The following is a 25,060-nucleotide window of genomic DNA, read 5'->3' on the forward strand; positions in this document are numbered from 1 at the left end:
AAAATGATTTACAGGTGGTACATAACCCCAGTCAAGCTTGCAAAGATTTACCACTTGCCTGATAATAAATGTTGGAAATGTAAAGAAAAGGAAGGTACATTTTTTCACCTTTGGTGGACGTGCCCGAAGATTAAGGCATTCTGGGAAATGATCTATAACGAACTTAAAAAGGTATTTAAATATACCTTCCCTAAGAAACCAGAGGCCTTTCTCTTGGGCATTGTCGGCCAAGGGGTGTTAAAGACGGATATAACTTTCTTTATGTATGCTACAACAGCAGCTAGAATACTTATTGCAAAGTACTGGAAGACACAGGAACTACCCACACTGGAAGAATGGCAGATGAAGGTGATTGACTACATGGGTTTGGCAGAAATGACGAGCAGAATCCGAAACCAGGGAAGAGAAGCAGCGGAAGAAGAATGGAAAAAGTTTAAGGATTATTTAAAGAAATATTACAAAATTAATGAAAGTTAGAATGATGTTGGATTGGAAAGTAAATGGTTACTATTAGTAATGGTTAAGACAAGGAGAATAAGGAAGATTAGCTTAAATTTAAGGTAAAATAAGGGAAGATTTGCTGAGTAATTGATTAGAATTTGGAATACAGAAATGGGAGGCATGAGGAAGTCGAGAAAGAAAGGTTTAAGAAATTAGGATATGAAATGGTACTTGTTTTTTGTTTTGTTTCTGTTTTTGTTTGTTTATGTATTTGTCATTGTTATGTTTTGTTTGTGTGGCTATAAAAATTGTTTAATAAAAATATTTTAAAAAAAAAAAGAGAATTCCTGTGGATCCATGCTTTGTAACCACGTTTTTGCACCATTGCAGCTCCAGGCAACAGTGGGTGCGTGATTTTGGGGGGGCAGGCTGTAGCCATGGACATGCTATGTGATCTGATGGTGAATTTGGGGTGACCCAATGCAAAGATCCTGAGGATCCATGCTTTGTAACCACATTTTAAGTGGGGAGCGAAGGAAAAACAAAGAAGGGACATGAGAGGGGTGTGCAGAGAAGCAGCTGGCTAAGAATGCAGGAGAGGGATTTAACGGGAGGGAGGAAAGAAAGGCAAAAGTTTCCCCCCACCCAAGCCAGCCATCTCTCTCTCTCTCTCTCAGGGGAAATGCACAGACATTTCCCCTTCCTTTTTAGGAGAAAAAATCTGCGTGTTATAGAGGGAAAAATACGCTAAAAATAAAAAGTCCTCTTTCGTAGGTAAATTTTAACTTAAGCAATCCAGCCTGGCTTGTCCAGATTGGGTTTGATCCTGATAAATCCCCTTTGTTCCCTCTTCAAAAGAACAAAGACACAACAGTCTTCTTTAAAAGTATAACAAGAAGTTTATAGCCACAGTAGGTTCCCTGAAGGCAGGCTTTAGCTTGTAGTTACAGAAAAGGGATTGGGTTCATCCCATGTAGGGATATGAGCCCATGTGCTGCTGGCTGAGAGCCAGCAGACAGCAAAATACATCAAGAGTTGAAGAAGTCAACAGAGCAAGAGGAGGATAGCTGCGTGACTGGCCCTTTTTACAGGGTCTCCCAGGGTCACGCCCATCTACCGGGTCACACGCAGGGGGAGGATGCTCCAGACCAGGTGTGACAGGAAGTCTTCCAGACTGGAGTAACATCCCCCTGTGTGTCCACTCTGGGCAAACAGGAAGTGTTGTACTTGACTGCTTTTGTTCCACCCCACATCCTTTGCTCTTTCCATTGCAGGCAACGAGATCAGCCAGATTGAGGGGCTTGACGGCCTGCAGCTTCTACAGGAATTGGTGCTGGATCATAACCGACTCAAAGCAATCCATGAGAATTCGTTTGCTAAGCAGAGCTCCCTGGTGGCGCTTCACCTGGAGGAGAACCGCCTGAGAGAACTGAACAATTTGCATTGCTTGGTGAAGCTGCAGAAGCTTTTCCTTGGCCTCAACAGAATTCAGGTACGGTGGCTCTGGTGGGAGAGAGCGGAGCAAGCCTCCCCCAACCTGGTGCCCTCCAGATGTGTAGGAGCTGCAGTCCGAAACAGCTGGGGGGCACCAACTTGGGGAAGGGCTGGATGCAAAAGGTTCCAGTGCTGAATTCTGCACTCAGCTTGTCTTTGGCCGTTACAATTAGGAAAGAGAAAATCTATCCATTTTGGTTTCTCTCCATTTCTCATTTTTCCAAAATGCAGTTCTTCAATTTCCGCATCAGTTTGCAAATTCTTGTTTTAAAAAACCCTCTTGAAGATTTATCAGCAAATTCCTCCTAATGATTTGTATCCAGCTTTGGCTAGAACACACATTTTTTGCAAATGAATTTTCCCCAATGCAATGCATGCTTCTGTGTTATGTGAGCATTTGATTGCATACTTTACCTTGGTATATGCATTTTATCTGGTACGCTTGGCTGGAGAACTGCAAAAATCTGGAGAAGTGCAGATTTGAAAGGATGGTTGTGTTTCGATTGACTCACTGTTTTGGGAAGGGCGAATTAGGTAGGCTTGCCTTTGAATGGGGACTGGAATAAATTTCTGCCCCATCCCTAATTGCAATGGATCTTGTGCCGCTATCTCTTAGGATCGCTCAAGAAACAATTGAGCCAACAAATGGTCAACTGGGAATTAGCGGTCATGATTTGAATAGACTGGAATATGACTGGGAAATCTGCAGTCCTCCAGAATTTGGACCACTAGTCCCATCATCCCTGGCCATTCCCCAGGCTGGCTAGGGCTGGTGGCAGTTGCAGTCCTCCAATAGTTGGAGGGGAACAGGCTCCCCATTCCTGCCCAAAGTGATCCCTGAAGGACTCCATAGCAAAGCTGTATGAAGATTCCTGCATAAGACTGTCAGTGCTTGCATTCCGCAGGAAAGCTTTCAATGGCTCTTGAATACAACCTTTTTTAATCTTGGGACAGGAGTTGTCAGAACTTGAAAAGCTCGATTGTCTTCCATGCATTAAAGAGCTCTCGATATATGGAAATCCGGTGAGTAAAGCTGAGGTTTACCTTCATCTCATTAACTATGCACAATCTATTTAGTAAGTGCTTCGCAGGATGCTGCCTTAAGACTGAAGTGCTCGCAAAGAGGCCTGACATTATTTAGTTGTGATACCTGCGTTGCAGGGGGTTGGACTAGATGACCCCAACTCTACAGTTCCGTGATTCTGTGATCTCATTCTGGAATATTCAGGACTCATTTTCATGATGTTAAGTACAGTGTTTTTTGTGTGTGTGTTTTGGTATCCCCAAACAGGTCATATACCATTTGATAGTAAATATATCCATGAGAGGGGGACACAGGTGGCGCTGTGGGTTAAACCACAGAGCCTGGGACTTGCCGATCAGAAGGTCGGCGGTTCAAATCCCCACAACGGGGTGAGCGCCCGTTGTTCAGTCCCAGCTCCTGCCAACCTAGCAGTTCGAAAGCACAAAGTGCAAGTAGATAAATAGGTACCGCTCTAGCGGGAAGGTAAACGGCGTTTCCGTGCGCTGCTCTGGTTCGCCAGAAGCAGCTTAGTCATGCTGGCCACATGACCCGGAAGCTGTCTGCGGACAAACGCCAGCTCCCTCGGCCAATAAAGCGAGATGAGCGCCGCAACCCCAGAGTCGGTCACGACTGGACCTAACGGTCAGGGGTCCCTTTACCTTTACCTTTATATCCATGAGAAAGCCTGGAAATGTTTTGAGTGCAAGACAGTAGTCATTAAATTGTATATGTGCCTCTTCTAAAATGATGCCTTTCAGAAAGCACAATGGGAGGGACAAGGCTGAAAGCAGATCCAGAGTTTGTCTTGGACATATGCGTGTGCATATGGCAAGTTTAGAAGCAAGATTTCTTCCCTCCATGGGTGCTTACTGTTAAGTATGTTACATCTGTCTTCACTGTGTTGTGTTACATCTGCTAGCTAACTGTATGGCCTAAACCTGAACCTGAAACTCTGGAAGGGATGTGAGCAAAATCCACTTGATTTAACACCTGGGTTTCACCATTGTCTCTTTTCTCTCCACATCCCAGGTGTCCCGCAAGATTTGCCACCGCCCGCTCCTCGTATTCCACTTACCTAACCTTCAGGTGCTGGATGGAGTAACAGTCACTCCAGAAGAGAGGGCAAGGGCTGAAGTCCATTTGCTAGAACAGCAAGTAAAGCACAATTATTATAATTAAGATCTGCTTAGGCCTCTTACCGTTTTGGGGAGGACCGAGGCAGATGTGAGTCTATCAACTCAGAAATGGCCTTTGGTGTCTTCTTTTCCTCTTCCATCCTGTTTAAAAATTCAGCATGTTTTTGAGTCACATTCAGGGGCAGCCATGTTTGGGTACTGGTATCCATGACAGTTCAGTAACGAGGGCTCTTTAGTTCCACACAGTGGCACAGCTACCTTGAGCTACTGTCAAGTCCCAAAGTGGCACATACCACCCCCTCCCTGGGTCCTGTTACCTGTCCGGAATGATAATCCTTGTGCACCCAAAGAACCAATATAACACTTTCTGACGGGGCTTGCAAAGTCAGTTCATTCCTCTCTTTATTTCTTCTTTTAAAAAACCACCTTCCTGCAGCACCAAATGACATTGAACGAATGCTTGCGATTCACTTTTTATTCTGGGTGAACCATCCCCGCTGCCACCCTCGTTATCGGAGGACATTCAAATTAGTCCCCACCAACCTTGTTGTTGTCGTTTAGTCGTGTCCGACTCTTCGTGACCCCATGAACCAGAGCACGCCAGGCACTCCTGTCTTCCACTGCCTCCTGCAGTTTGGTCAGACTCATGTTCGTAGCTTCGAGAACACTGTCCAACCATCTCGTCCTCTGTCATCCCCTTCTCCTTGTGCCCTCCATCTTTCCCAACATCAGGGTCTTTTCCAAGGAGTCTTCTCTTCTCATGAGGTGGCCAAAGTATTGGAGCCTCAGCTTCAGGATCTGTCCTTCCAGTGAGCCCTCAGGGCTGGTTTCCTTAAGAATGGATAGGTTTGATCTTCTTGCAGTCCATGGGACTCTCAAGAGTCTCCTCCAGCACCATAATTCAAAAGCATCAGTCCTTGGGCGATCAGCCTTCTTTATGGTCCAGCTCTCACTTCCATACATCGACCTTCCTTGACATATAGATGGCTACAGCCAAGAAGTGACTTCTGGCAGAGATTTTGGGAGGATGAATTGAATGTGGCTGGGCAAAGGACGGGGTTCGGAAGAAGGAGAATGAAGGAGGATGGCAAAGGAGGGATGAAGGAGGATGGCGGACTGGTTTATGCAATCAATCGAGTGAGGCTTTGAGAGGTAAGACTGAACAATGTGCGATACAAACTTCTCCTTGCCTATTTCGGTGTAAGGTCAAATCCTCACACTTGCCTGCGGGAGGTTTGTACGCTTGTGTAACGTAAACAAGACCACACCAGATTTTTAAGCTGTTGTGATTCCAATACGTGCATCAGGAAGTGCATGCAATATAATTACACTGTCAGTCCCTGAGTACGCTGCAACGTGCTTCCAGAGCTTCTATGGGTATGCGTGTGTGTGTACACAAGTTGTATATATGCAAGCAGTTAATTTCAGACCAGCGATGGGGAACCTGTGGCCTTGCAGATGGTGTTGAGCTACAACCCCCATCATGTTACCCCTGTGCATTGACCGTGCTGGCTGGGGGTTGGGGGTAGGACTTGGAGCCCATTGACACCTGCACGACCACAGGCTCCCACCCTTATTTTAGACTCTGAGCTTAATGGCCTTACACCCTTCTTCCTTCATTGCACAGGATTGGACTAGATAAGCCTTCAGGTCCTTTCCAACTCCACAGTTCTGTGATTCTAGCATTCCTTTGTAGGAGGAGTACCATTCCGCAATACATGTTTGACTACAGGGATGCGGGTGGTGCTGTGGGTTAATCCACAGAGCCTAGGACTTGCCGATCAGAAGGTCGGTGGTTCAGATCCCTGTGACGGGGTGAGCTCCCGTTGCTCGGTCCCTGCTCCTGCCAACCTAGCAGTTCGAAAGCATGTCAAAGTGCAAATAGATAAACAGGTACCGCTCCGGCGGGAAGGTAAACGGCATTTCCGTGCGCTGCTCTGGTTCGCGAGAAGAGGCTTAGTCCTGCTGGCCACATGACCTGGAAGCTGTACGCGGGCTCCCTCGGCCAATAAAGCGAGATGAGCACTGCAACCCCAGAGTTGGTCACGACTGGACCTAATGGTCAGTGTTACCTTTACTTTTACCTTTAATTTGACTACAACACTATTGGTAGCCTTTCAAAATTTAGGGGTGTAATTTAGGAGTGTCCACCCACAGTCTCTAGCCCAGCTTTCGTCAACCTGGTCCTCTCAATGTTTTCAACCACAACTCCCAAATCTGGCTGGAGCTGATGGGAGTTGCAGTCCAGAACATCAGGAGGGCACCCGGTTGGTGAAGGCTGCTCTAGTCTGCGTGAAAACTCGCTCAGTTTATGATGCCCCAAGCCCCAGTCCGACAAACACATTAGGCGACATCTTTGCCATGTTTACAGTATCAGAAGTAGTGCCTGCCTCTTTGTAGAGCCAAGAGCTCAGCGGGCTGCCTTGCAAAAATGAACACTGGTGCGTGTGTGTGTGTGTTTTGCTGCTTGAAGATGTGGTGCTTTGTATACAAGGCTTCTAAGTGCTGTGAAGCGGATTGCAGCACGTTGTAAATGCCTTTATTTCCAAACTGACCTATGCTTTTTATACGTTGGACATCACTTAAAAATAAAAAACATGGCCGTATTAGTGCAGCTGCCGAAAGAGTGCTAAGGCCTCGTCTCTCTTAGGAGAGAGAGATTTCTGGGTTTTTCAGAAAGCTTCAGTGAAGATGCTCTGCCTCGTTAGCTAGAACAGAACTGAGGCATTATCTCATTAGGCCACCGAAGTGGAACAACAAACGATTTCTCGGTTTCCTTCGCGACATCAAAGCTGCTCTTTCCTAAGTGCTTGTTAGAAAGTTGAGAAGCAAGATCTTCTGTCGTTTCTCTTTGAAAAATACGTTTTTGGTGTTAAATGTCACAGGGAATTTCGCACGGGAGAAAGCATCTTAATTAGCACCTTGTTTTCTTCCAAGGTGCTCCGGAAACATTTTGGAAATGGAAGCAGAAAACCAAAACATTAGCCCCCATCCCAACCCCTACATGAGGGTAAAGACGCTATAATGATGAACCAAATAACGTACAAAATCCCCTGAATCAATCCACTGGTACGGCAGGCCTTGATTGCCATCTTTCCCTGATGGCACATTTTTACTGCCGAATGCATTTCCTGGACCTGCCTGACTACTTTATAAGTTGGAGACACCCCTAGTTTATGGCATCCCTTGGAGAAGCAAAGATGGGCTGGTAAAACGGGGCGGGACATGGTGACGTCATGCGGGAGAATGTCGGTCTTGCTCTACCTCCTGCAAACTTTGCCTGCCTGCAAGATATTGCCAAGTGCATATCCAATTCAAGCTTTGGGCTGAAGTCCTAGCAGGTATGGTAGTACCTTGGTTCTCGAACTCAATCCGTTCTGGAAGTCCATTCAACTTCCAAAGCGTTCGAAATCCAGCGGCTTCTGATTGGCCCCGGAAACAACGCCGACAGCCGAAACTGTTAAGTTGTGGGTGAACATATCAGACGACACAGCAATTCTTCAAACAGCTCTTGTTTATTCACAGGCCAGGACAGCACTGAACTGAAGGGTTCAGCCAGCCTGCTTATATAGAGCTCCACTACAACGTAACTGTAACAACTTTCTAAAACTATCCAATCACTGAATGTCACTTTCGATCCCTTATTTGCATAACTATCTACAGTATCCCCCTGCTGGCCCAGGGTGAGAACTTTAGAACATAACAGAAACGGACGTTTGGCTTCCAAAAAATGTTCGCAAACCGGAACACTTACTTCCGGGTTTGCGGAGTCCGGGAGCCGATTTGCTCGACAACTAAGCCATTCACGAACCAAGGTTCTGTAGACGGGGGGTTCCCCCCCCGTCCGATTCTACGGGGCCTGTTGTATTTTCCTCATTCCTTCAGCCCTACCTCTATGAGTCACGGCAGGCCGTGCTTCTGTGTGGAATAATAATAATAATAATAATAATAATAATAATAATAATAATAATAATTTATTTATACCCCGCCCATCTGGCTGGGCTTCCCCAGCCACTCTGGGTGGCTTCCCAAAAATATTAAAATACTGTAATACATCAAACATTAAAAGCTTCCCTAAACAGGGCTGCCTTCAGATGTCTTCTAAAAGTCTGGTAGTTGTTGTTCTCTTTGACATCTGGTGGGAGGGCGTTCCACAGGGAGGGCGCCACTACCAAGAAGGCCCTCTGCCTGGTTCCCTGTAACTTAGCTTCTCACAGGGAGGGAACCACCAGAAGGCCCTCGGCGCTGGACCTCAGTGTCTGGGCTGAATGGTGGGGGTGGAAACGCTCCTTCAGATATACTGGGCCGAGGCCAATTAGGAATATTAAGAAGCACATAAAAACAGTATCGCCAAGACTGGGAACAAATTTTAAACCCTGCAGCCGAAGGCGGAGAAGGAAGCACTGGTGTTAAACACAATCAGCGTAAATTGGCAGCAGTTTCAGAAAGGGATGCACCTGTAGTTTCTTGGGCTCAGGCCCAGAAGCAAGATGTAGGTGCCCAGTCATGCTCGGCTCAGTGGAAAGGGGGAGCATGAAAAATTTTTGTGTCTCACCCTTGCTTCCCTTGGGAGGGAAACAGCTGCGGAGGACTGGGGGAGCAGCACCCAGCTGCATGCAACAGGGCCCCGCCTGCTCAGAAGGATCCCATTCATCTCTTTGCCGCTTGAAGAGGCTGCACCCAGAAAATATTAGCGGAGGACGTTTAGAAATGGGCCAATCTACTTCCTCCTTGGGGGGAAATATCACTCAGCTCATTTGCAAACGAATTATATGCGATCCTGGGGGGAGCTCACCTGGGGGAGAGGGATGCACCAGTTCTCAAATCTCCTGTCCGTTTTTTAGGGTTCGTATTTCAACCAGGTTTAACTACCGTATTTTTTGCTCTATAAGACGCACTTTTTCCCTCCTAAAAAGTAAGGGGAAATGTGTGTGCGTCGTATGGAGCGAATGCAGGCTGTGCAGCTATCCCAGAAGCCAGAACAGCAAGAGGGATCGCTGCTTTCGCTGCGCAGCGATCCCTCTTGCTGTTCTGGCTTCTGAGATTCAGGATATTTTTTTTCTTGTTTTCCTCCTCCAAAAACTAGGTGCATCTTGTGGTCTGGTGCATCTTACAGAGCGAAAAATACGGTATATGTGATCCTGGGGGGAGCTCACCTGGAGGAGGGGGGTGCACCAGTTCTCAAATCTCCTGTCCGTTTTTTAGGGTTCGTATTTCAACTGGGTTTAACTATTTTAAAATTCATTGGTCTTTTGGTCACGGTCTAAAGGGGGGGTTCACTTTAAGAGGCCCATCAGCAAAAGCCCTGCATAAGGACTTCGATTTGCACAATGGGGCCTCGTCCTCCTTCCTCCCCACCAAAGAAAAAACCTGTGCTGGTGCTGCAGGAAACACCCCCAATCATTTAGTTTGTACAAACTCGACATACATACTCACACACGACATACGCGATGTTTCTGTTATAAATTCATAGAAAATCAACCGTACATCGGATCTACACCGTTCCACTTTTATTTTGCTCCATGAAGAATGGACTATCAAAGGGGGAAGGTTTGATCCAGGGCGGCCATAATCCCTTGAGCGTACCAACACAGGAGCCCTACCCAGTTGGCATGCCAACCGTGATGGTCCCACTCAGAAGACCATCAAGGTCACAAAGAACTTGCATATGGGAGTGGATTCAGCACAGACGGAGACAAAGGACAGTGATCAGCTCTTCCCTCTGGGGGCAGGATACTGCAAACTCCCCTTTGTCCTCTGGAAAGTACTCATGGGGAGGGGGAAAGGTGGAACCGGCCAGGTGACCAGACACTCAGGTTACCACCACAACTCCTCCCTCAACCCCTCCTTTTTGTGATGTGTCAATGATGCAGTCATGATGTAGTTGTGATGTAGTTCTAGGGGTGTAGCTTGGGCGATTAGTAGCTAATAAAAGTTGGGGTCTTCTTTTGTTCGGGGCTTCCATCTTGTTCCACCTGTCCTGTCGTGACAGTCTTCAGTAAAGACCAAGCCTACTGGCTGCTGTTTTGCTCTGGTATTCTTGGCTGGTGTCCTTGGTTTTTTGTCCAAGGGAGCCCTCAGATTTCTCCGTTAACACTGGGGGAGCCTGCAAAACAGCACACAGTGCGGGAAGAGGGGGAATCGGTCCGTCTGGCAAGCCAAAATGCTTGCGCAAATGGGATGTCCATCGTAGTGTGACATTTAATTCCACCCTGTGATCTTTCACAAAAAGGCAGAGCATGATGGAAACTTGGGGATTGGCAATGCAACCATGTTTTACTCAAGAGTAGACCCACTAACATTAATGAGCATGACTAAGTTAGGCTTCAGCTCGTGCTAAAGCAAAGCCAACATAATCCACTAAACTTTGCAGGAAAATCCAATAGGGAAAGGCAGAAACATGCTGGGAAGTGCATTTAAAAAAATTTTTTTTACAGAGGGCACTGAGGCAAACGCGTAGCCCTTGACCCTTGGCGGTGGAATCTTGTGAGAGAGGAGAGGAGCAAAGCCTGGTGGGGATTGTAGTTTTGCAGGCTGTACTGTATTGAATTATGAAAGGGAGGGGAATGGAGTCAAGGCAGATCTCTTGGGACTGAGAGCTTGGGAGAAATGGGTGAGTGCGCTAACCAGCAGAAATAAAATTGTCACAGCCTCAGACTGGACACTGGGAGGAAACTTCTGAATTGTAAGGCAGTCTAGCACATAGTAGAATATTTTTCTAAGGAGAATGGGAATGTATCCTGCTTTGAAATGAGAGCAGGACTGAGGAACCCTTTTTAGCCCAGGGGATGATGATGATGATGATGATGATGATGATGATGATGATGATGATATTCATTCATTCATTCATTCATTCATTTATTCATTCATTCATTCATTCATTCCCCGCCCATCTGGCTGGGCTTCCCCAGCCACTCTGGGCGGCTTCCAACAAAATATTAAAATACAGTAATTCATCAAACATTAAAAGCTTCCCTAAACAGAGCTGCCTTCAGATGTCTTCTCTTTGACATCTGCTGGAAGGGCGTTCCACAGGGCAGGCGCCACTACCAAGAAGGCCCTCTGCCTGGTTCCCTGTAACTTGGCTTCTCGCAGCGAGGGAGCCGCCAGAAAGCCCTCGGAGCTGGACCTCAGTGTCCGGGTAGAACAATTAACTTTGGGGGGGCCCACATGACATAGTAGTTGGGGTAAGTAACTTTCCCTCCCTGTTTCTTTGCAGCATTTCCAAGCCTGAGAGACGAGACTTACTAATACCCCTGATGTCTCACCATGTAGGTCTTTCCTCTTGCCAACTCTCCAATAGACTGTGGATTCCCCCTACTGCAGACTACTTTCCCCAAGCCTTGTCCCCTGAAGATAGCCAACGTGAACCTGAACGCGGGTATCAACTATTTATATGGGGGCGACTTTATCGTCCCTCATTCTGTGGATGAGCTGGTTGGGAGCGAGTCCGTCAAAGGTGAGCGTAAATGGGCCATGATGCTCTTTGTTTTTCTCTGGGTTAAGTCTCAGGTCTTCCACTTGGTTGGTTGAAGATGGCACAACAGGGTCCCCTACAGGTCTCTGGTCCAACACATAAGCACCCCCAGAAATGTCAAGGGGAGTCTAGGTAAACTTAAGAACATGAAAAGAGCCTGCTGGATCAGGCCCATGGACCATCTAGTCCAGCATCCTGTTTTTGCAGAGGACAACCAGAATCCTTCAAGCAGGATTAGAGCGCAAGAAAAATTCTCACTGTGGTTTCCAGCAACTGGCATTTAGAAGCATTGCTGCCATCAGGGCCATCGATAGCCCTCTCCTCCATGAATTTGTAGGGACATGGGTGGCGCGCTGGTCTAAACCACTGAGCCTCTTGGGCTTGCTGATTGGAAGTCGGCGGTTCGATTCCCCGGTGAGCTCCCATTGCTCTGTCCCAGCTCCTGCCAACTCAGCAGTTCGAAAGCACACCAGTGCAAGTAGATAAATAGGTACCACTGCAGCAGGAAGGTAAACGGTGTTTCTGTGTGCTCTGGTTTCCATCACGGTGTCCAGTTGCACCAGTAGCAGTTTAGTCCTGCTGGCCACATGACCCGGAAAGCTGTCTGTGGACAATTGCCTGCTCCCTTGGCCTGAAAGCAAGATGAGCGCCGCAACCCCATAGCCGCCTTTGACTGGACTTAACCGTCCAGGGATCATTTACATTTACCTTACCATAAATTTGTCTAATGCCCTTTTAAAGCCATCCCAGTTGGGGGCCATCCCAGACTCCTGTGGGAGGGAGTTCTGCAGTTTTAACGATGCGCTGCAATGTCGAGGTCAAGCTGAGGTCCAGCGCCAGGGACCAGTCCCGAGCCAAACATCATCTAAAGGCAGAATCACCCAAAGAAGCAGCCTGGTTCCGTTAGCTGCCTGCAGCCTTGTTTTCCCTTTCATAAACTTGACTCCTCTCGCTTGGTGTAAAACAGGGGTCAGCAAGGCTTACCGGACATAGGCCAGATCACTCCCGTGGAGATCCTCTGGAGGCCGGGCCGGCGCAGCGCGACAATGGAAATCGCATCTGCACATGCCCAGACCCTGTTGGCATCTGGGCATGCGCAGAAGCGGTTTCTGGTGCTACAGACATGCACAGAAGCGATTTCTGGCACTGCAGACATGCACAGATGCGATTTCCAGTGTCTGAGCATGCGCAGAAGCTATTTCTGGAGCTGTGGAAGAGCACCCCTGCACCACGACGGTTTAGTGCAGCGCACGGGGACTTGCCAAGTTGGCAGCTTGGTTCAGGGGCGGTTCATGGGCCGGTTAAGCGACCCTCATGGGCCGCTTCTGGCCCATGGGCCTTAGATTGCTGCCCTCTGGTGTAAAACAATGGCGACCCTAAGTTTGAAAAGTGCCGATTTTACAGTTCCGCTTTCAGGTAAGAAAGCCAAGAACACCACACAGGGCGTGTGTAACCCTCGGAGCATCCATGCGGAGGTCGCCATCAGGCAAGTCAGAGCTGCCTCGGCCAACCTTCCAGCCCACGGGGCACCACAGAGCGGCCCCTCTCGGACCACGTAAACCTGCCACACCAGCAAGGAGAGTGCAGGTATGCGACTGTCTTTCTCTTTCTCTTGGTGTGAGCTACGTTTTGCAGACTCCCGTATGTCACTTCTCTGGCTGAAAATAAAGGACCAAACGCAGAATACACGTATCAGCAGGGGAAGGAAACTTCTAAAGAGCCAACAAGAGCTCTCCATTTTTTGCCTGGGTTTTAGTGGTTTTCTCCCACCTGTCCTCCTAAGTTGAGGTTGCCTAACTTGTGACCAGGGGTGCCAACTTGAATAAAATATGGGGGGGCGACGGGGCGACAGGTATGTCACAGTCCACATAATCACAGGACCACAATCACATGCACCCCATCTGAATGGCAATGCCCATTAAACTTTGAGGGGGGCCAGCTCCCTCAAATATTTTATGGGGTTGGGGGGCTTAATGGGAGAAGGCTCCTGTGCCTGTGGCCCTCCAAATGGTGCATGACTCCCAGCTCCCATCAACCCCAGTCGGCCTGGCCAATGGTCAGGGGTGACGGGGGTTGCAGTCAAGTCCTACTCTAAGGGCTTAGTGTGATATGTGTGGTTCTTTTCCTCCTCTTTTAGGCTCACAACAACCCTGTGAGGTTGGTAAGACCGAGAGAGGGCAGCTAGCCAAAGGTTGCCCCAATGAACTCCATGGCTAAGTGCCGATTTGAAACTGGATCGGCCTGGCACTCTAACCACCACATTGATCTGGCACTGTGTCAATTCCATATTTTTGCAATCGTATCATTGATACGAGATGTTAAAAGTGGCTCTGGGTTCCACCTTTTCCCTCCATGCATGGTGTATTAGAAAACAGTTATTGTCTGAAATGGGATAGGAATGAAGTGAATTCTTAGTGAATTCGGCCCTTGGCATCGTTGATTTTTGTTGTTGTTGTTAAGTTGTGTTGCTTAGATGGGAGAGTAAAAATTGAATGGGTAGATGGCAAGAATGATCTTGTAGGCAATCAGTTCTGGAATCCTGGGACGTAGTCTGTGATTTGTGATGGGGGAGAAATTTAGTTTGTTTGAGTTTTAATGATAAATTATCTAATTTATCTCAAATCGATATGTGAACTCAAACAGCTATCCCTTGAAATTTGCATTTCTCCAGATTTTGTGATGGGAGTTCTCCAAGCAACCAGTGTGTAAAAAATATATGAGGGGTAATTGCTCTGTATATTATATGTGCAGATTAGACAAAACTGCATACCAAAATGTGATTATTAGAAGTTTGCACTAAAATGCTGGTGAATTTTCATGAGGATTTCATTTTAAATCACTGATTGTTATGGAAATGTGAAGAACAGAGTTTAAGATTAGAAAAATGAGAAATAGAGGGAATCCAAAAAAAAGACAGGGACGCGGGTGGCGCTGTGGGTTAAACCACAGAGCCTAGGGCTTGCCGATCAGAAGGTCAGCGGTTCGAATCCCCGTGACGGGGTGAGCTCCCGTTGCTCGGTCCCTGCTCCTGCCAACCTAGCAGTTCAAAAGCACGTCAAAGTGCAAGTAGATAAATAGGTACCGCTCCGGCAGGAAGGTAAACGGCGTTTCCGTGTGCTGCTCTGGTTCGCCAGAAGCGGCTTAGTCATGCTGGCCACATGACCCGGAAGCTGTACGCCGGCTCCCTCGGCCAATAAAGCGAGATGAGCGCCACAACCCCAGAGTCGGTCACGACTGGACCAAATGGTCAGGGGTCCCTTTACCTTTACCTTTTAAAAAAGACAGATTTGTCTATTTCTATTGGAGGGTACATAATGTAGCCATCTTCCATAAGCTAAAGAGGTTTAGGTGGGCCTGGTCAGAGCCTTGTACACACTGCCTTCAGTTACACAAGATGTACCAAATAGCATGTACCAAATAAATAAATAAAATCACCTGTGTCACAGAAACTCCTGTAGCATCCCTGTTTTGAATTAACATAACCCTTCTCATTTGACTTCCTTTCTTTTCCTTTCAGAAACGGTGCAGTTGCACTTTCGGATCGAACAAATTGTAAATAGCTGCAAGAGGAACGAATGCTAGTTTTGACACTGATTTACATTTGTATCCAGATGTTTGCTTTCCCAATTTGAGTTACACCCCAGGAGAATTTGTTCCATAATTCCACATTTTATATCTTCGATCAGAGACTCAAATGAATGAACTGATTTAAGTTTCTTAAGGTTGATGAAGCATGCCTGATTTTTACCCCCCCCCCGCCCAAATCCAGGACTGAGTAGGATACTCTGGACCAAATGGGACTCTTAGGCTCCAGTTAACATGTGACTATTGGTAGTGCAATCAGTTCTGCCCATAAAAAACCAACAACAACCAGAATGCAAAGCAGCCTTCGGGGAGGCCATTAACAGCTGGAAGAGTGGCAGGGAGAGGGACTGCTTAACCCTCTCCCTTTCTTTCATTTGTCTGCTCAAAAGCGCCTCCCTCCCCAGACAGCTTTTCCACCTGTGTCAGAAAATAACCAGCAGCAGACGGTGGCTGGATGGGAGTGGTGATGCTCACCTGACCTCCCGACAGCTGCGTTGCTGCTGCTTACCCAGAGACAGAGAAGTCGCAGGAACGTCAGTGCGGTGCAGATAGAGCAGCAGAGCTAATCCTGTGCTCCTGCTGGTGTGTTTGCACTGAGCCAACCTCCCTGGTGCTTGACCCTTCTCCGTCCCGATAAGCAGCAGTGACTCAGTGGTCAGGAGGTCAGGTGAGCGCTACCGCTGCACCACGCTTCCCCCTACTGGAAACTATGTTTTCTCCCCTATATTTTCGCTCCCCAGAGAAACATCTTGAGGAGACAGGCAAACAACAGGAAGGAAAACAGATTTAACAGCTCCTCTGACACTTTCACTCCTCTGCCCAGGCTGATTTGGAATTTATACCTTTATGAAAACAACCACACAATTGACCTCCATGTGTAGTTTTAGCCTCAGCACTGTTGTACTGCAAATCAGGGGTGTGCCTTAGCTATCAATGGGAAAGATGAGGCTCCATGGGAGCCCATGTTTATTCCAGTTCTTAATTCCAGTTATTCCAGTTATTAATACATAACTGTTGACGTATTGCGGATGGATAACCGTACTAGCATTCGTCCCCTTAACCTGACCTTATGGTCTTGTTCCGTTTTAATTAGACTTGGGGTTGAGTACAAGATGTAGCTGTTATGGTCGCATAAGGGTATTCTGATGGAAGTATTGTTGGCAGGGGCGGCTTTGGAGAAAAGATAATAGCAAGGAATAAATTGATGTTGACATCCATTCCTAAAATACGTCGGCTCAGGATATGGAATTCATGTGGGAGACTGTCCTTGTAACAAGTGATGAATGAAAATAATATAATCGGAGAGCAGAAAATGGGAGTTGGTGATTATAGAGTTGGAAGGGACCCCAAGGGTCTAATAATAATAATAATAATAATAATAATAATAATAATAATAATAATAATAATAAATAATTTATTTATATCTTACCCATTTGGCTGGAAACGCACAGAAACGCCGTTTACCTTCCCGCCGGAGTGGTACCTATTTATCTACTTGCACTTTGATGTGCTTTGGAACTACTAGGTTGGCAGGAGCAGGGACCGATCAACGGGAGCTCACCCCGTCGTGGGGATTCGAACCGCCGACCTTCTGATCGGCAAGTCCTAGGCTCTGCAGTTTCCAAATCACCTTCAGAGGTAGCCCCATGTAGAGCGCATTGCAGTAGTCCAAGCGGGAGATAACTAGAGCATGCACCACTCTGCAGCAGCATCTAACCTCCCCGCACAGAAATCAGAATGAATCCTCATCAAGTAGCCCATATTCTCTACCCTCCCTGCTAACCATTCGGGATGAACATTCAATAAACAAGTCATACCAAATTGCCTTCAGAGTGGAACATGATGCTGACCACAAGGAGAAGATGTGGTCCCCAGCCTTGGTTCAGAGATACCAAATAACTGCGGGAGGGGATTGGCAGGGAGGTGGTGGACATCCCGTGCTGGCTAAGTCTCTCCTGGACTCTGAAATCAGAAGTCGAGTAGAGGGGGCTGGGTGCATCTGCGGGAAAAGAATTGACGGCTGCAGGAGGGGTTAAGCACCTACGCCGCTGGCACAATTCTTCCCCGCGAGCCCCTACCTCTGCATTCACACTTGAGCATTGCTTCGTTGTTGTTTTTCCCATTTCCAGAAAGTATGGACTTGGAACGAAGCAATGTCTGCCGATACGATGTGACAGGGAAGAACCTACAGGGGGGAATGCTTCGTCCGTGAATTCCTGATCAAGCCCAGATGATGTGGTTATTTTGTGTGTGAAGCTCTGTTTCCCTGGTCCGGTTCTACCTCTCTGCTTTCAGCTCTTGTTTCAAATCTTCTTGCTGTTTGGGGGTCTGCTTTCTCGTTTTAAGTCCTGTTTATTATTTTTCCCCAAGTATTTTTTTTTTAAAAAGAAGATAATAATTACAGAGTGTGTGTGCAATGCCTCCCTCTTCAGAAATTCGAATGGTGTACTTTTTCAGAAAAGGGTACAGTTTGTTTTTCACGGCAGCACAAATGAAAGCCCATCTATCCAAACTTTCTGGATATAGTGCAGTGCATTTGTGTGAGAGAAACACACACACACACACACACACACACCCCTCTTCCAGTCTTCAAAAACCAGTAGGATGATGTCTGCTCACATCAATCCTTTGTTTCCTCTTGGATAAAGGGAGAGAAGGACAGCCAAACCTGTAACTTCATGTAGGCTCCTGTGTCCTGCTGCAAACCTTTCAGAATGTACCGATTTTGCGGAGTTTTCAGAAGCCTTGGCCTATAAAAAGGCTGTACCTTTTGCCCAGTCTTTAATTCTTCTAAATGGATGTTTCTCTCCCAGCCATTTCAGATCCCCGTTGCTTCCTTGAAACATTATTTGCATAAAAGGAATTGAATAATTTATAGAGAAGCAGACACTTGGGTGTAGCTCGGTCGAGATTTGCCCATAATCACGCCGTGCCTAACACATGGCTCATAGCTTGTTTAATGGGATGGAAGCTGACAGGTTTGTCTTGTACCGCTGCTATAGAACTCATAGCTTTCAAATGACCTCAGTGTACTTAGCTACTTTGCTTGTTGATCTCACTGCTCTTTTCCCTTCCATTTATGGAGAAACTCTTAAAGGCAAATGCTCCACTTTTCTACATTCCCTCAAATAATAAAGACAGTTTTGGCTTGAAATATATTTCATGCATTCTATTTAAAAAGGAAAAAAATATTACAGAAGAACTTTAACAGTGGAGTTGGAATGCTTCAATTTGCAAAAGCCAGGGTCTTAAATGCTTAATTTGTTTTGGTTGGTTGGAGGTTCCCTTCTCCTCTCCCCCTTTGCTGAAAGAAAGTTGTCCTAATATCCAGTTTACAAAAACCAACTCATGGATTTTAGTTATTTCAGCTTTGCAATGCTCTTCCTGGTCAAACCGATTTTTTCCCCAGACGCAGCCGTGAAAAGCAAACCTTTTTTTTGTAAAGCATCATTCTAATAAAGCCCTAGAAATTTTGTTTCAGTCAACTTTGTCACAGCTGAGCAAGTGCGTTGAGGAGAACCTGCTGTTTTGTGCTAAAAACCTTCCAGAAGAAAAATTCTGTATGTTTGTTTTCGTTTCCCTTAAACTACAAACAGTAAAAAAATATTGAGATGATTTTAGCCACATACCTAAATCTGTCATTCAATTGAACATGCAGTCCTTTATCGTTTACCCGCGAGCAAGCCCCAGTGAACCCAATGGGACTCACTATTGAATGGTAAGTACAGGAGAGCATCTTGGTTGTGAGTCCTGGAAGAGCTGCTCCCAGCCTTGCAGGCATTTCCCCACCTGGCTGGGGAGGGTTGGGTCTGGAATGACTCTAGCTACAAAAGCTGAGTTGGCTATTTGTTTTATTTTAAGCATTTCTGTAAATATTGAAAGAAGGCACATGTTTCTCTGCAAAAGCTCGGGGGTGGAAGGGAAACAGATCCCCAACCCCAGTCAGAAATTGTAATCAATAATCAATTGATTTGCAATCAATAAGCCCAAGAGTAGCAGGCAAGGTGGCTAATGGCCGCTTTGAATCCCTTAACCCAAAAGTTCCCTTTGCCATTTTAGTCCCTAGCCTATTTTCATTTATTCTGCTGCTTAGGGGCCTACTCTTCAATCCAAGAGACTTCACAGTGTGTCTTATAATCTATGAAAAATAAAACCACAAATTGATTAAAACATTAGTCATACTCTTGAGTAGATCCAGTGACATTGACTAAGTTAGGTCCATCATTTCAGTGATTCTACTTTGAGTAGAACTTGGTTAGACACAACCCAGAACTTTCAGAGGGGTAGCTATGCTGGCCTGGTGCACCATCAGCAACAAAAAATATTTTGGAAACTGAAAAATAATAATTGTGCCATCGATTTCCAAGCAGTCTACAAGGGCAGCCCCATGTAAAATGCAGTTCAGAGTCATTTGCACAACATGGCTATCTGGCAAGACGCTGATTCACCCAGGAGTCTGTGTTATGCAAACCTCTCTCTTGTTGAGCCTCAGCCTTGCAGAAACAACCTTACACGCATTGCCAATGGCTTGTTTGTGTTTGTAATAGGTAGAAGGTAAAGGACCCCTGGACGGCTAAGTCCAGTCAAAGGTGACTATGGGGTGTGGCGCTCATCTCACTTCAGGCCGAGGGAGCCAGCGTTTGTCCACACAGACAACTTTCCGGGTCATGTGGCCGGCATGACTAAACCGCTTCTGGCGCAACAGAGCACCATGACGGAAATCACAGCGCATGGAAACGCCGTTTACCTTCTGTCACTGCAGTACCTATTTATCTACACACACCAGTGTGCTTTCAACTTGCTAGGTTGGCAGGAGCTGGGACAGAACAAACGGGAGCTCACTCTGTCATGGGGATTCGAACCGCCAACCTTCCGATCGGCAAGCCCAAGAGGCTTAGTGGTTTAGACCACAGCACCACCCACATCCCTGTTCGTAATAATGCAAGCACACTGTGCTGATGCACAGCTGTAATAATAATAATAATAATAATAATAATAATAATAATAATAATAATAATAATTTATTATTTATACCCCACCCATCTGGCTGGGCTTCCCCAGCCACTCTGGGCGGCTTCCAACAAAATATTAAAATACAATAATGCACCAAACATTAAAAGCTTCCCTAAACAGGGCTGCCTTCAGTTGTCTTCTAAAAGTCTGGTAGTTGTTCTCTTTGACATCTGGTGGGAGGGCATTCCACAGGGCGGGCGCCACTACCGAGAAGGCCCTCTGCCTGGTTCCCTGTAACTTGGCTTTTCACAGTGAGGGAACCTCCAGAAGGCCCTCGGCGCTGGACCTCAGTGTCCAGGTAGAAAGATGGGGGTGGAGATGCTCCTTCAGATATACTGGACTGAGGCCTTTTAGGGCTTTAAAGGCCAGCAATGACATTTGCGCCTACTTGTCACCATTGCTGCCATGGCAGCTATGCAAACCCCGCAGCAGAAGACACGCCAGTAATGAGCCAGTTGTTATTTGCACAGTCTTCAGTGAATTGGATGGAGTCAGAGACACGGGAGACTGGCTTATAGCAGGTCAGACCAAGCTGTCCACCTAGCCCCAGTATTCTGACTGGCAGAAGCTTTCGAGGGTCTCAGGCAGAGAAGGAGTTTTGCCATCACTTGCTATGGAGATGCTGTCGATGGAAGCCAGGTCTTCTGTTGTGGCCTGCCTCTACCGTCTGAGCTCTAGTCCCACCCCTGAAAGAATGGACATTTCCCAGAATCCAAGGGCGGTCAGTTCCATTTCACCACCTGCGGTGAAACAGGAGAGTGCCGCCCTACACGAGTCCCCTTGGCACCTCCACCAAAGCCTTGCTTAGCTTCTGGTGAGATTGTGCAAGAGCCTGTCGGAGCTTCCGTACGACCAAGCTGTAATGGCTCTCCTCCGCGTTGTATATTCAGAATCCATCTTGGCTGTCCTCCGACGGTGATTAACGACCTAAGCCTTTAATGAGACTTCAGGCACGCTCCCCATTACACAGAGTACCCAAACAGCAGCAGAAGAGCCAGAAATATGTGCTACATTGCTACTTTTATTTCTAACTATGCAGGACAGAAAAGAATATGCGCCTGCTCTCTGTGTGAGACAGAAAACAACAGGAACAAAAAACAGGAAACCAGTAACTTCAACTTCTGTCTCCCGTCTCCCGTGAGACTTCCAACAGTCTGGAATGTCAACAGAGTCTTGTGACTCCAAAAACTGCACAGTGGCATAACAGAAATCTAACATCCTCCCCCTTTCCGTGAACACCACTGGGCTGTGTGTCAGTACAATCTCAGTACAAACCCAGTTTCTGTACATAGGTACAGTGTTGAGCCCTGAGAATTCACGTGAAGGCCTCCAGAGCTCTCGCACAACCTTTTCTGAGACCCCAGTTTGTCAGGAAGAGTGCTTTGCTTATCAGGATGTTGGGAAGGTCACATAAGATCTTGCCAGAAGCTGCCACAACTTTTCCTCGCTTCTAGGGCGGTGGAGGTGCCCACAGAGGTGCCCCTTGGATTCCGTTACCTGAGGTGATGGCTTCAGTCTGCCTCATGGACAGGACCAGGGCTTTGTTCTAACAGGAACTCGGGGGAACTCAGTTCCGGCACATCTCAGGTGGATGCCATTGCCATTCTAAGAGAATGAGGAAGCTGTTCATGGTGAGTTCTGGCACCTCTTTTTCTAGAAAAATAGCACTGGACGGGATTGCCATCCCAGAATCTCTGGGTAACCAACCCTGCACAAGGACTTCTGCTTGTGCAATGGGGGCTCTCCTCCATCGCCTCCCAGTGCAATTGGCTCTTGGGGGTCGGGAGAAACCCCAGATCAGGAAGTGGAGGGATGGAGGGAATCATTCCTTCTGGCAAGATGCAACGTTTGCCCAGCTGAATGTGAATTTATTATTTCGGCCACAGACCAGTTCCAGCCCACATACAATATCAAGGAAGTCATAAAACATGATAGGGATACATTTGAATTTGCAATTAGGTAGAACAGGGACACTACAGATATAGCAACAGTTAAAAATATATATAAATTAAAACTTAGTCACTAACATATAACCTATAACATATAACCATTTAAGGCCCAGCTGAAACGTCAACTTCCATGCTCTGCAAATTCTACTATAGCATAAGTGTAATTTGCTTTTTTAGTAAGGGAAGCGCTCTCTAATCTTAACAGACCACGGACACATGCCAAGGCCTGTTGGATGATTTCCAGGTCAGGCTACTGAGCTTCAAGGCTGAGTTGGGGATTTGAAACCAGGTTTCCCTGAGCCAAACACAATGCTTTGACCACTGACACTACACTGAAGGGCCTTGCATTTTCTGTCTGAGAGAAGTGTTGCCACCTCCCCGGAGAAGAACAGGAAAAGGGGGCCAACACCAAAAAGACCCACCTAAGCTCACCTAGCCTCTGATGCAGTCCTTTGTTTTGCAGACAGAGCCAGGTCAGTTTTCTTCATGAACTCGCTGCCATTTTCAATTTAATCATTCATCCGTTGGAAGCACTTGCATGCTTTTAAGCTCTGCATAATCCCTCCTGATATTTTCCTCCTTTTGCAGCAAGAGGCATTTTTCCATATGCCGGGTAGAGATTTCCATTACAAATCTCTCCGCTGACCAGAATTAGCCTCCTCCTCTCTTGTGTCAGATGGTTTACAAGTGGATTTTCCTCTTCTTCAGCGATCCCATATCTGGAGCACCAAAAAGCATGGGTTGCCTTGAGCATTAAGGAGGAAAGACGCCGTCAGGATTTTCTGTTTCCTAGCTTCACAAATGCATAATTATTTATTGCCAATTTCTCTTGAGGACCCATTTGGTTGAAAGTAGGAATGCAGGAGAAATTCAATTCAGTTTGCATTTAAAGGTGAATCTCCCCGATTCACACTTTCCAAAGCAATATGTGAAATTGCCACATTTTGATAGGCACAATTCTCTGAATTTTGCAATGCAGTTCTCCAGCCAAGTAAAGTGTGCTAAAACACATAGTGTGCCTATAAAAACCCACAGATCATTGAAAATAACATACCAAAATGCCTTGTATTTGGAGGAAATTATTTGTAAAAATGTGTGTGTTGGGAGGAATTGTGTGCAAAAATAGCTACACAGTCATACCTCGGGTTAAATGTGCTTCAGGTTGAGCATTTTCAGGTTACGCTCCGTGGCGACCGAGAAGTAATGGAACGAGTTACTTCCGGGTTTCGCTGCTCGCGCATGCGCAGACACTCAAGATGACGCGACGCGCATGGTGAGCAGACGCAGCGAATTGCGACCCGCGCAGGCGCAGACGTGCAGGCGCAGGTTACATTCACTTCAGGATGCAAACCGGGCTCCGGAACGGATCCTGTTTGCATCCAGAGGTACCACTGTATTAGGCGAAATTCTCACTGGAGTGCTGATGAATTGTCAAGAGAACTTTTTAAAAAAACAAATAAATTGCAGATTGATGTGAAAATGTGAAGAAGCAAACTTATGACTGGAAAAATGAGAAACTGACATTGCAGGTTCCTCCATCCCTGGCAAAAGCCAAGTGTGCATTTCTAAAGCAGCTGATTCATAGAATCATAGAATTCTAGAGTTGGAAGGGGTCCTAGGGGTCATTTAGTCCAACCCCCTGCAATGCAGGAATCTCGGCTAAAGCATCCATGACAGGTGGCCACCCAACCTCTGCTTTAAAACCTCCAAGGAAGGAGAGTTCACCACCTTCTGAGGGAGACCATTCCACTGTTGAACAGCTCAGAAAGTTCTTCCTGATGTTTAGTTGGAATCTCCTTTCTTGCAACTTGAAGCCACTGGTTCGAGTCCTACCCTCCAGAGCAGGAGAAAACAAGCATGCTCCCTCCTCCATGTGACAGCCCTTGAGATATTTGAAACTGGCCATCATATCTCCTCTCAGCCTCCTCTTTTTCTGGCTAAACATACCCAGCTCCTTCAACCGCTCCTCATAAGGCTTGATTCACGCCACAGTGTCTCAGGCATTCTAATATTTTTATTTTTAATCATTTTATATTTTTAAAGAACATTACTGCATTTAAACTTGATGGAGGAAAACTAGTTTTAAGCATGTAACAGCCCACATAAATTAAGAAGTCTACAAGACGATTACAATCACATGTATTTGTTTCAATTTATGGTACAGGTTGACGTTTAATATCTGATGCTGAGGATGCGTTTTTTTAAGGGCAAGAGGAAAAGAGAAAGTGCTAGCACTTGCCGGTAAAAATATCTAAAGCACTTGTCAAGAAATCCCCCAAATGTGAGGATTTATTTGCTGTGTTTATATCCCACTTCTTAACCAAAATCGCCTGCCAAACAAGCTACCATCTTAAATGGTACAAAAATGCAGTCTCATTTAAGAACCTGAGTATATAAGTCAACCTTACCAAAAAGTACAGATAAAGGATAAATTTGATTCAGTTCATATTTAAAGGCAAAACCAGCCTCATTTTTTACTTTACAATACAATACACAAACGGAATCTCAGTCATACTTCAAAACTTGCACTTCTCCAAATTTTGCAATGCATTTCTCTATCCAAGTGATGTGTGTAAAATATGCATAAAAATGCATGATTAGCAAATGCACAAAAAATGGGAAATTGCATACAAATGTCTATATTAAGAGAAATTTGCACTGAAAAGCTGATGAATTTTTACAAATGTGGAATGTGGAGAAAAACACACCCCTGCGAAAAAGGCAAAAGCAATATTGTTCTCTTTTCCACAGAAAAGGGCACGTTCCATAGTGCTGGTGGGGTAAAATACCCAAAATAAACAGTTTCAGACATTTCCTTATAACTTTGTGACATCTATCATAACAAATCAGCCACAGTCCACACAGCAAAGTAACAATTCTTACTGTAACAAATGTAAGCCAAAACCGCAGTCCACTAATATATTTAGTATGTGCTAAATTG

General features: G+C 46.2%; 1 protein-coding gene across 6 annotated transcripts in view; it reads left to right on the top strand.

The window, feature by feature from the left end:
* Positions 1-15,293, top strand: part of LRRC9 (leucine rich repeat containing 9) — a 73,157-nt gene extending 57,864 nt beyond the window's left edge. For 4 of the 6 annotated variants that reach the window (XM_053397073.1, XM_053397386.1, XM_053397217.1 and 1 more), the window contains 6 exons: positions 1,716-1,933; positions 2,890-2,958; positions 3,989-4,114; positions 11,371-11,554; positions 12,977-13,159; positions 15,090-15,293. In XM_053397073.1, coding sequence (XP_053253048.1) covers positions 1,716-1,933; positions 2,890-2,958; positions 3,989-4,114; positions 11,371-11,554; positions 12,977-13,131 — 752 coding nt within the window. In that variant the 3' untranslated portion in view covers positions 13,132-13,159; positions 15,090-15,293. Of the gene's footprint in view, positions 1-1,715; positions 1,934-2,840; positions 2,959-3,988; positions 4,115-11,370; positions 11,555-12,976; positions 13,160-15,089 lie in introns of those variants that run through there. The other 2 variants (XM_053397294.1, XR_008331648.1) reach the window with 2 other exon arrangements.
* Positions 15,294-25,060: the final 9,767 nt, after the last annotated feature.

The sequence above is a fragment of the Podarcis raffonei genome, chromosome 1 (genome assembly GCF_027172205.1).
Source record: "Podarcis raffonei isolate rPodRaf1 chromosome 1, rPodRaf1.pri, whole genome shotgun sequence".
Classification (NCBI taxonomy): Eukaryota; Metazoa; Chordata; class Lepidosauria; order Squamata; family Lacertidae; genus Podarcis; species Podarcis raffonei.